The 11,714-nt window shown below is 51.9% G+C and overlaps 1 protein-coding gene across 1 annotated transcript; it reads left to right on the top strand.

The window, feature by feature from the left end:
• The first annotated feature begins 944 nt into the window (after nucleotides 1-944).
• On the top strand, nucleotides 945-9,324 carry ZNF70 (zinc finger protein 70). Its single transcript, XM_050745941.1, has 2 exons — nucleotides 945-1,133; nucleotides 6,656-9,324. Exon 2 carries the CDS (start codon nucleotides 6,735-6,737, stop codon nucleotides 8,073-8,075), a length of 1,341 nt encoding a protein of 446 aa, XP_050601898.1. The 5' UTR covers nucleotides 945-1,133; nucleotides 6,656-6,734; the 3' UTR covers nucleotides 8,076-9,324.
• Nucleotides 9,325-11,714: the final 2,390 nt, after the last annotated feature.

The following is an 11,714-nucleotide window of genomic DNA, read 5'->3' as shown; positions in this document are numbered from 1 at the left end:
ACCGGGTGGAGGAGTCAGTCTTGCCATTAGCAGCAAGGAGTGGGTGGAGATTTTTTTTTTTTTGAGATGAGTCTCGCTCTGTCGCCCAGCCTGGAGTGCAATGGCACTATCTTGGCTCACTGCAACCTCCGCCTTTCAGGGTCAAACGATTCTCCTGCCTCAGTAGCTGGGATTACAAGCGCGTGTCACCACTCCTGGCTAATTTTTAGTAGAGACAGGGTTTCACCATGTTGGTCAGGCTGAGTCTCGAACTCCTGACCTCGTGATCCAACCGCCTCGGCCTCCCAAAATGCTGGGATTAAAGGCGTGAGCCACTGCGCCCGGCCAGCGGGGCGGAGATTTCAATAACACATTCCTCTTCCCTCCCGGTGCGCCTGAGAGGCGGCGCTTCAGGTCGAAGTCAGCCCTGGGATGCAGAGAGTTGCAGGGCTTAGGGTCCTGGGATGGTCCCGCAGACACTCCTAGCTCTTCGCCTGCCCCTTCTCATCTCTGTTTCTGTTGGGGGCGGGGAGAGCAGGCAGGACCAGGGCTACCCTTGAAACAGGTTGAGGGAAGGGGATCCTAACAGGACCCTGGTGCCTGTGTAGAGTGACAGGGTCGACAGCTCTGGGGCTCCACTCTCCTTTCCCTGAAGACCCCAGCTGCTTCAGTAGCTTCTGGCTTGCACCCAGCCCCAGCGCAGATGTCCCGAGTGCCCGCGGCTCGATGTCCGCCCGCCCGTCCCGACCTGTTTCCTCCTCTACTCTCCTGCCAACGCCTGCCCATCTCTTGTCTCCCGGACGGCCAGAGCCACCATGCCGACCGGAGAGGCTCTCCTGACTCGGGTCCTTATGTCCCAGGGCCCGGGGGCTACCTGCGGCGAACCCCGGCGCGGTGGGACCACCGAGACGCCGGGACCTCCGCGCGGCCTAGAGTGGTCCCGGAAGTGCCCGCGGGCCGGGGGCGGGGCTCTGGGCGCTCGGGCGGCCGCGGGCACCTCGTCAGCAGCTGCCGCGGAGCAAGGCAGCGTCGGCCGCGTCGGCCGCGGGTTGGAGCAGCTCAGGTGCGGCCCCGCCCCGCCCGCCTGCGGCCCCGCCCCGGCCCAGGTGAGCTGCCCCGCCCCGGCCCAGGTGAGCTGCCCCGCCCCGGACCAGGTGAGTGGCCCCGCGTCCGTCGGTGTGACCCGAGTCCGCCTGACCACCTGTCCCTCCGGTGGCCCTGGGTGCGCGTGTCCCCAGTAGCGGGGAAGCCTGTAGGGGCGCCACGTCGCCGCCTGGGCAGCGTGTGCGGGTCCGTGGCCACTCTTGGGCCCCCAGCCAGGAAACCTTGACTGCGCTAAGGGTTTGCAGGGTGCCCAGGCCCTAGGGATTCTCTGGAGGATGGGATGACAGATGCAGAAGGACCCGGAGAAGGCCCCGACAGAGGTGGGAAGCATGGAGTTCCAGACCTTTGTATTTTCGGTCCAAAAACACTTAACATGTTGTGGGAGACAGATAAAGGGTTGCCAACTTTTTATCCTGAGTGGAGACTTCAGCGTGTAGGGGCCACATAGTGGGAATGGAAAACCTCTACGGAGGGAAGTTTGAGAACACCAGGATTTAACAGGTGGGCGGAGGAAGAGTTGCAATCTAAAGATATCAAGAAAGAGAATTTGGAAGGCATGAAAATTGGGAAGAGAGCGTTCAGAAGCCAAGGGAAGAAAGCGAGGGTGGGGATGGGGTTGGGGGGTAGCTCAAAGCTTTCATGCACCCAGGTAGGCAATGTGGGCGGGTGAAGGGGTATTGTTACATCTTCGTTTTTCAAGAGAAAGCCAGAAACCTAGTGAGTTTTAAATATTGGCAACTAAGGAAAATGAACAGGAAAAGCCGAACTCTTCGAGAGCCAAACATAACGTAGCAGGATCTCCAGGCTGCCAATTTGCAACCCCTGAAATGAAGGGTTTTGAGAAGGAGGTATTGGAGAGCAGTGCCAGATGGGGTGGGAAGGTGAGGACTGAGAAGAGAGGGACTTGGCAATGAGGAGGTCATCGGATGCCAGAGCTGAGGTCCCAGCTGAAATTGGAAACTCGAAATTTGTCGTGGTGCCATACATAGTTGTATGATTTTTCTTGGCAACATTTAACAACTTAGGAGGAACTGGTAGAGAAGGCTGGGACTTAGCCGCTAGTTGCAGCCGGACGAGGAGGTGAGGAGCATGGTGCTGGAGCGTGAGAGTTAAGTGACGCGCATAGCATAGAGAGAGTCTAAGCTGGATGGAGAAGGGGTGGAACTGGCAAAGGAGAACTAGAGTAAAAATGGCTTGGATTTCATGAGGTCGAAGAGCACAAATTGAGTGAGAGAGCTGGAAGGGTTGGAGATTGTGGGTTGCTGAAGAGGAGGGGGAGGGGGAGAGGAGTTGAAATGATCTAAGAATTTTTGAAAATACTTTAGGTCTGGGAGAGGGGGCTCATGCCTGTAATACCAGCACTTTAGGAGGCCGAGATGGGTGGATCGCGTGAGCTCAGGAATTCCAGACCAGCCTGCGGCAACATGGAGAAAACCCGTCTCTACAAAAAGTACAAAAATTAGACAGGTGTGGCACGTGCCTGTAGTCCCAGCTACTTTTCTTTTCTTTTCTTTATTTTTATTTTTATTTTTTTATTTTTTAAATTTTTTTTAATTTTTTAATTTTTTTTTTTTTGAGACGGAGTCTCGCTCTGTCGCCCAGGCTGGAGTGCAGTGGCCGCATCTCAGCTCACTGCAACCTCCGCCTCCCGGGTCTACGCCATTCTCCTGCCTCAGCCTCCCGAGTAGCTGGGACTACAGGCGCCCGCCACCTCGCCTGGCTAGTTTTTTGTATTTTTTAGTAGAGACGGGGTTTCACCGTATTAGCCAGGCTGGTCTCGATCTCCTGACCTTGTGATCCGCCCGTCTCGGCCTCCCAAAGTGCTGGGATTACAGGCTTGAGCCACCGCGCCCGGCCCTATTTTTATTTTTATTTTTGAGACAGAGTCTCAGACTGTCGCCCAGGCTGGAGTGCAGTGGCGCGATCTCGGCTCACTGCAAGCTCCGCCTCCTGGGTTCACGCCATTTTCCTGCCTCAGCCTCCCAAGTGGCTGGGACTACAGGTGCCCGCCACCCAGCCCGGCTAATTTTTTTGTATTTTTAGTAGAGACGGGGTTCACTGTGTTAGCCAGGATAGTATCCCAGCTACTTAGGAGGCTGAGATAGGAGAATCACTTGTGCCTGGGAGCCAGAGGTTCCAGTGAGCTGTAATCACACCCCTGCACTCTGTCCTGGAGAAAGAAAATACTTTAGTTCAGTCCTTTTTAAAAAATATATCCAGTCTTTATATTGGCTGAAAAATCTTTTTAAAAAATCATTTCTGGGCCGGGCGTGGTGGCTCACGCCTGTAATCCCCGCACTTTGGGATGCCAAGGCGGGTGGATCACCTGAGGTCAGGAGTTTGAGACCAGCCTGGCCAACATGGTAAAATCCCGTCTCTACTAAAAATACACAAATTATCCGGGCCTGGTGGCGAGTGCCTGTAATCCCAGCTATTCAGGAGGCTGAGGCAGGAGAATTGCTTGAACTCAGGAGGCGGAGGTTGCAGTGAGCCGAGATTGCGCCATTGCACTCCAGGCTGGGCAACAAGAGTGAGACTCCATCTCCAAAAAAAAAAAATCATTTCTGCTGGGCATGGTGGCTCATGCCTGAAATCCAGCACTTTGGGAGGCGGAGGTGGGAGGATTGCTTGAGCCCAGGAGTTCAAGACTAGCCTGGGCAACATAATATTATCTCATCTCTACAGAAAAATTTAAAAATTAGCTGGGTGTGGTGACATGCCCCTGTAGTCCCAGCTACTTGAGAGGCTGAGGTGGGAGAATCAGTTGAGCCTGGGAGGTCAAGGCTGCAGTGAGCGGTGATTCCACTCCTGCACTCCAGCCTGGGTGACAGAGTGAGACCCTGTCTCAACAACAACAAAAAATTTTTTTCAAGTAGAAATGAGTTCGGACTATTCTGGTTAATTTAGTATACGTGTATTTTTAAGGCAGTTACTCCCTAGATTCAGTATAAGGATAATAGTACCTTCGTATAGCGTTGTGAAGATTAAATGAGGTGCCATGAAGGACCTATTAATGCCTAGCACATAGTAGGTGCTCAGTGAATATGAGCTGTTGCTATCGTTATTGTGTCACCTGAAGACTTTGCCTTTATCTAGCACAGAATTTTCTGAATAGACCTCTTTGGGGCTTCTTCAGGGGCCACAGCTGGGAGGGGGAGTGCTGAGTGGGCTGTTCTAGCTTCCTTCATTGTTCCTGCTAAGGCGTCCTCCTTCAACTGGAGCAGCTCTGCTTTTGTCTGTTTTATTTACTTATATCTCCTAGACCAGTGATCCCCAACGTTTTTGGCATCAGGGACCAGTTTTGCGGAAGACAATTTTTCCCTGAATGGGTGGGGGACATGGGGGATGGTTTTGAGATGAAACTGTTCCACCTCAGATCATCAGGTGTTAGATTCTCACAAGGAGTGCACAACCTAGATCCCTCATATGCACAGTTCACAATAGGGTACGAGTTCCTATGAGAATCTAATGCTGCTGCTGATCTGATAGGAGGCAGAGCTCAGGCTGTAATGCTCGCTCACCTTCCGCTCACCTTCTGCTATGCGGCCCGGTTCCTAACAGGCCACAGACCGGTGCCTGTCCCCCACCCTGGGAGTTGGGGACCCCTGTCCTAGACAGTTGGCTTATTTGACTAAAGTGTTCTTTGACCAAAAAAAATGACAGTTCTAGCACAAAAACAAATGGCTTTTCCTCCATTTGATCAGTTATTCAACAACTGTGTACATTGGAATTGTGCTTTTGTGCTGGGGGCTGGAGCTTCTGAAATGAAGGAGCGCGGTATTTGCCCTTAGAGAATTTTCAAGCTAATGGTGGGGGCCTGAGATGGTGAACAACCTGAGGGTGCAAAGAAAAGGGGACGTTTGGACAAGTCCTGAAGGATGAGCAAGTGGCAGTCTGAGAATAGTCCTTACCTGTTAGGACCAGACAACAGGAGTGCAAATTAGTCATCAAGCTGGAAAATTGGAATTGTTGGAGGGACCAGCCTGGGCAATACAGTGAGACCTCATCTCTACAAAAAGAAATAATTAAAAAAATTAGCAGAGTGTGGTGGCTTACACCTGTAGTCCCAGCTATTCAGGAGGCTGAGGTGGGAGGATCACTTGAGCCTGGGAGGCAGAGGTTTCAGTGAGCCAAGATCACACCACTATACCCCAGCCTGGGCAATAGGGCGAGAGCCTATCTCAAATAAAAAAGAAGTGTATAGGAGAGACAGGCAGGAGGTGGATTGGAAGGGCCAGGTGTGAAGGAGTTGGGCTGTCACAAGATCCTAAGAAGAGAACCACCAGGCCGGGCACAGTGGCTCACACCTGTAATCCCAGTACTTTGGGAGGCGGAGGCAGGCAGATCACTTGAGGTCAGAAGTTTGAGACCAGCCTGGCCAACATGGTGAAACCCAGTCTCTACTAAAAATACAAAAATTAGCCAGGCATGGTGGCGGGCACCTGTAATCCCAGCTACTTGGGAGGCTAAGGCAGGAGAATCACTTGAAATTGGAAGGCAGAGGTTGCAGTGAGCCAAGATCGCGCCACTGTACTCCAGCCTGGGCGAAAGAGTGAAACTCCATCTCAAAAAAAACAAAGAAAAGAAGGGAACCACCATAATCCATAATCAGGCTTACATTTTAGATATTTGACTCTATTCTTAGCGTAGGGCGTGCACCAGAGGGAGAGGTGGAAACCGGAGGTCAGCAGCTAGTTTGGAGGTGAGCACTAAAAAGATCCCAGGAGGTAGCACTGAAGCCTGAGCTGCAGAGTGGCAGTGAGGACTGAGAGACAGAGATGCTGCTCGTGCAGCCTCAGGAAGTAGATAGGAGGGGACCAGTTGGGTGAGAATAACAGCAGCTATGCTGACTCCTAGGCTGGGGCACTTGGCTGGAGGGAGTGCAGCTGAACTAGGGTAAGGGAAGAGCTCTCTTTCTCTTTCCCAGTAAAACCTGCCCCCAATGTCACCCAGTAGCTGGAGTCTTGCTCCTTTTCTGCAGTGGCCCCACTTCCTGGTTGTTGTTGTTGTTGTTGTTGTTGTTTGAGACAGAGTCTCACTTTGTCACCCACGTTGGAGTGCAGTGGGGTGATCTCCGCTCACTGCAGTCTTTGCCTCCCAGGTTCAAGTGAGTCTTCTGCCTCACCCTCCCTAGTAGCTGGGATTACAGGCATCCACCACCACACCCGGCTAATTGTTTTGTGTTTTTAGCGGAGATGAGGATTTCACCATGTGACCAGGCTGGTCACTCCTAACCTCTAGTGATCTGCCAGCCACGGCCTCCCAAAGTGTTAGGATTATAGGTGTGAGCCACCGCGCCCAGCCCCCACTTCCTGTTTTAGCTCACCTTTCTGAACACCTTCAGCCCGTAGAGTCTAGACACCATGATGTGGCACTTGATTGTGTCTGTCTGTCTGCCTTCAATTGTCTGTGGTAAGCAGAACTTGCCTCTAACTCATTTGGGATCATCTTCAGGGCAAGATTGTGTCTTATGCATATTTGGTTATTTCTAGATTCTAGGACAGGAAGCAGGCATTCTAGGACATGAGCTGCTTGACTTGTCGACTTGACAGCGTTCCTGTTTTCTTTTCAGATTGTCAGAACAGTAAGTGTGGCCCAAAGAAGAACATTTTTAAAGAAATACAACCATTGGGGATGATAGCAGATTCACAATGGAGGTTCCCCCAGCAACCAAGTTTGGCGAGACCTTTGCATTTGAGAACAGGTTAGAGTCACAACGAGGACTTTTCCCAGGGGAGGACCTGGGGGACCCTTTTCTTCAGGAAAGAGGTTTGGAGCAAATGGCTGTGATCTACAAGGAGATCCCTCTTGGTGAGCAAGATGAAGAACATGATGATTATGAGGGGAATTTCAGTTTGTGCTCAAGCCCTGTTCAGCATCACAGTATCCCCCCAGGAACCAGACCCCAGGATGATGAGCTCTTCGGACAAACCTTCCTCCAGAAATCCGACCTCAGCGTGTGTCAGATAATCCACAGTGAAGAACCCAGTCCATGCGATTGTGCAGAAACAGACAGAGGGGACTCAGGACCTAACACGCTTCACAGAACCCCACAACCAGCCAAGCCCTATGCGTGTCGAGAATGTGGGAAGGCCTTCAGCCAGAGCTCGCACCTGCTCCGACACCTGGTGATCCACACCGGGGAGAAGCCCTATGAGTGCTGTGAGTGCGGGAAGGCCTTCAGCCAGAGCTCCCACCTGCTCAGGCACCAGATCATCCACACCGGGGAGAAGCCCTATGAGTGCCGGGAGTGTGGGAAGGCCTTCCGCCAGAGCTCAGCCCTCACGCAGCACCAAAAGATCCACACGGGAAAGAGGCCCTACGAATGCAGGGAATGCGGGAAGGATTTCAGCCGGAGCTCCAGCCTCAGGAAACACGAGAGGATTCATACAGGAGAGAGACCTTATCAGTGTAAGGAATGTGGGAAATCCTTCAACCAGAGCTCAGGCCTGAGCCAGCATCGGAAGATCCACACCCTAAAGAAGCCTCATGAGTGCGATCTCTGTGGGAAAGCCTTTTGTCACAGGTCACACCTCATCCGACACCAGCGGATCCACACTGGGAAGAAACCATACAAATGCGATGAGTGTGGGAAGGCCTTCAGCCAGAGCTCCAACCTCATTGAGCACCGCAAGACCCACACCGGCGAGAAGCCCTACAAATGCCAGAAGTGCGGGAAGGCCTTCAGCCAGAGCTCCTCCCTCATCGAGCACCAGCGCATCCACACCGGTGAGAAGCCCTACGAGTGCTGTCAGTGTGGCAAGGCCTTTTGCCACAGCTCTGCGCTGATCCAGCACCAGAGGATCCACACTGGCAAGAAGCCCTACACCTGCGAGTGTGGCAAAGCCTTCCGACACCGGTCCGCCCTCATCGAGCACTATAAAACCCACACCAGAGAGAAGCCCTACGTGTGCAATCTGTGCGGCAAGTCCTTCCGGGGGAGCTCGCACCTGATTCGCCATCAGAAGATTCATTCTGGGGAGAAGCTATAGAAAGAGGAGCCCACACAAAGCTTGAAAGCCTGTGCTAGATGGAGCCCTTATTCCACGTCGCATGGTCTCCAAGACCCTACCTACCTCCCTGATGCTGAATGGAAACCCTCCAACCCAAGCGCTCTTGAACATCCCACTAGCAGGAAGGCCCCACGTGGCCCCCGGCCAAGCACGCCAGCTCTCAGCAGGTTTTCTGCATGGAAGGGAAGGCGGGCGATAGGGAGGGCAGCTGGAAAAGAGAGCTGGCCTTCAGTTTCTCCTTCTTGCATTTGACTCCCAAGCCTACAGGATTTCATTTTACCCTGTCTTCGCTTTTCCCAGAATCCAGAAGAAGAATAAATGCCAAGAGGGAGAAAGTTGAGTTAAACCCAGGAAAATATCAAATGAACTCTTTAAATCAGGCTGCAGTCTGGCACTTTTAGAAGACAGAAACCACACTCACAGTCCAAATCAGTGGAAGAAAAATGAATTCAAAAGTAGAAGTGTCAGCAGCAAAGTGTAATTTTCTCGCTGGGTTGGGCATTGGTGGGGACAACCAAAACAGGTCTGCAGGACAAAGGCAGGTCTGAAGGGTGGGTCTTGGGATTGGGGGTACGGGTGGTGAGCCCCTGGGCATGGTCTCTTAACCCTCTCCTTAGCCCTAGGGCAGTTTGCCTCAGAGAACTCTGTTATAGGAGGATAGAGATTTGATCCTGTTGGCCGGAGGATGTTTGACACCCGGCTGTGACTCAGCCTGGGCACTGGATGTGACTGCCCTCCAGGAATAAGCCCTCCCTGAGACAGTGTCCCCAAGACCACAGTGTGCCTTGGACATTAGCAGGGCCTGGGTCTGGTCTGGTCTGACAATGACGCAGCCCTCCTGCCCCAGCGTCAGGGGACCTGGGAATCTGGGTGGCTTGTTGGAGGAGGCCGTGTTCTAATCAGAAGGTCTGGGTTCAAGTCCTAGTCCCACCCCCTCCTACCTGTGTGAACTTGAACAGGTTCTGTAACCTCCCCAGGCTCCATTTCCCCATCCAAGAGTTGGGGTAATGGAAACTGGCCACGTGCCTCTAAGGGTTGGTGCCAGGCTGCCATTCAGAATGCGGCCATGGTGAAAGTGCTTTGGCAACTGTGAGCAGTCATGGTGACTGAGGACTGATTCCCAGAGTGACCCCTGCCCCACCCCTGTGCATTTCCGCGGACTGGAGAGATGTTCCCATCTGGTTTGTGAGCGGTGGGACCTCTTATTGAAGAGAGCTTTCCCTCCCTCCGCCCCTTGCAGCCTGGGCTGTGTATGCCTGCGGATGCACTGTCCCACACAAGGACACTTCCTCTTGGACGCCATCCTGAGCCTCCTGTAGCAGCAGTGTCATTCCGCACTTCCATATTCTGTCTTCCCCGCCTGCCAACTAGGAGTTCACGTGGGGCTTGTTTAAACACTACCATTGCCTGTGTCCCACCCGGCCCAGTTCAATCAGCCCCAGTGGTGGCAGGTTTTAAAGCTGCCCAGGTGATTATAACTTCCTAGTGTGCAGCCAGGCTGTGGGCCCTCTGCTGGGCTTTTTTTTGTTTTTTTGAGATGGAGTTTTGCTGTGTCTCCAGGCTAGAGTACAGTGGCGTGATCTCTGCTCACTGCAATCTCCGACTCCTGGGTTCAAGCGATTCCCCTGCCTCAGCCTCCTGAGTAGCTGGGACTACAGGCGCGTGCCACCATGCCTGGGTAATTTTTTGTATTTTTAGAACAGACGGGGTTTCGCCATGTTGGCCAGGATGGTCTTGATCTCCTGACCTCATGATCTGCCTGCCTGGGCCTCCCAAAGTGCTGGGATTACAGGCATGAGCCACCGCGCCTGGCCTGTGCTGGGCTTTTATGCATCGCTTGAGAGCTTCCAATGTCAGCCTGCTGGCTTTGGCTGAGCAGAGCTTGAAGGCCATTCTGTCTCAGTGCCCCCACTCCCTGTTCCCTGTACCCGGAGCCTCAGGGATGGGCTCAGGCAGTGATGGTCAGTTGAGCGCTTGGAAAGTATTTGTCTGGAGCCTCGAGGATCTCTTTAGTTCTGACTTCCCTCGGGCTCCTCAGAGCTAGTGGGGAAGGAGGCAGTCTAGGCTGTTTTGAAGTTTCCTAAACATTTATGGCTGGGCTAACATAACTTCGTCATGGTAACACTGGCTATTTCAGCTGATCAGAAGCTCAGCATGGCCATTATGCCTAGTTTTGATGAATAAACATGGGAAAGCCATAATTAAGTTGGGCTTGATAGGCCAGAGATTTCCAAATGACAGATATGATGGGCTGGAGAGGTCATGGTGGGAGTTCCGGTCATGCCTCTGTCCAGCCCCTGTCTTTGCTACGTATGTGAAACATTTAACATTTAACCAGCACTCCATCGTCCACCAGAACCATCTGTGTGACCAGTTGGACCAACTGGGTGGTGCCCTGGGCATTGCCTGCAAGTGGCCTCATTTCAGGTGTGTCTCTATCAAGAGTGAAGAGAGAATGCTAGGATGCAGTTGGGACAGCACGACATTAAGCAGGGGCCCCGAAAGATCTACCTCCTCTTTACCCCTGCCCCTCTCCCCCACCGTTATCATCTGGCAAATGTCTGTTACCTACCTTTGGTCTCTCCCTCCCCATCCTTCCTGCACACCCCAGCCAAACTGATTTTTAAAGCATCACTTTGCACAAGTCACCACTCTCCTTAAAACCAACTTTCAGGAGCTTTTCGGCACATAAAGCCTCGTTTCGGCCAACCTGCTTTACCCACTCTGAGCAAGCCACATGGAGTTCAGGCCGCCCCTGCTCACCTCAGCATCACTCCCAGCTCATCTGTGCTGTTCTTGCATTTTGAAATATGCACTTTCTCCTCCTCTCCCTCCCTCTCTTTTTCTAATTTTTGTGTAACATGGAGATGAAGATCCCCTTCTCCCCCAGGGGTCAACAGATAAACATGATAAGACCAGGTACTTTTCTTTTTTGGAAGTATGACCAGAGCCCCAGAGCCTCATTCCCTCTGTTCAAATTCTTTCCTTGTTTTACAGGTTTTTTTTTTTTTTTTTTTTTTAGACAGAGTCTCACTGTCGCCTAGGCTGGAGTACAGTGGTGCTGTCTCAGCTCACTGCAACTTCTGCCTCCTGGGTTCAAGTGATTCTCCTTCCTCAGCTTCCTGAGTAGCTGGGATTACAGGCATGCACCACCATGCCTGGCTAACTTTTGTGTTTTTAGTAGAGATGGGGTTTCACCATGTTGGTCAGGCTGGTCTCAAACTCCTGACCTCCTGATCTGCCTGCCTTGGCCTCCTAAAGTGTTGGGATTACAGGCGTGAGCCATGGCGCCTGGCCGGCTTATTAGATATTTATTTAAAACCCTCTCATTCTATTTAGATTCTCAAACAGTGTGAAGTTATAAAAGATCATCCCTGGCAATATTTTAATCAGTTATCTTTTAATTTAGTTGTTCTTTGTTTTTGTTTTTGTTGTCCTTTTTTTTTCTTTTTGTGGCAGTGGTTTACTTAGATGTTGTTGAGTAGTACAAAACTCCAACTCTTGCTTTTATTTACTACTCTCTTTGTTTTGTCAGCATATATGTGTTCTCTCTCCTTTTTGTTTGTTTTTTTCTTTATAATTCTAAGATTACTTGGATATAATTAATCATATTTTAAA

The sequence above is a fragment of the Macaca thibetana genome, chromosome 10 (genome assembly GCF_024542745.1).
Source record: "Macaca thibetana thibetana isolate TM-01 chromosome 10, ASM2454274v1, whole genome shotgun sequence".
Classification (NCBI taxonomy): Eukaryota; Metazoa; Chordata; class Mammalia; order Primates; family Cercopithecidae; genus Macaca; species Macaca thibetana.
This window is presented reverse-complemented; position numbering and strand designations above follow the sequence as displayed.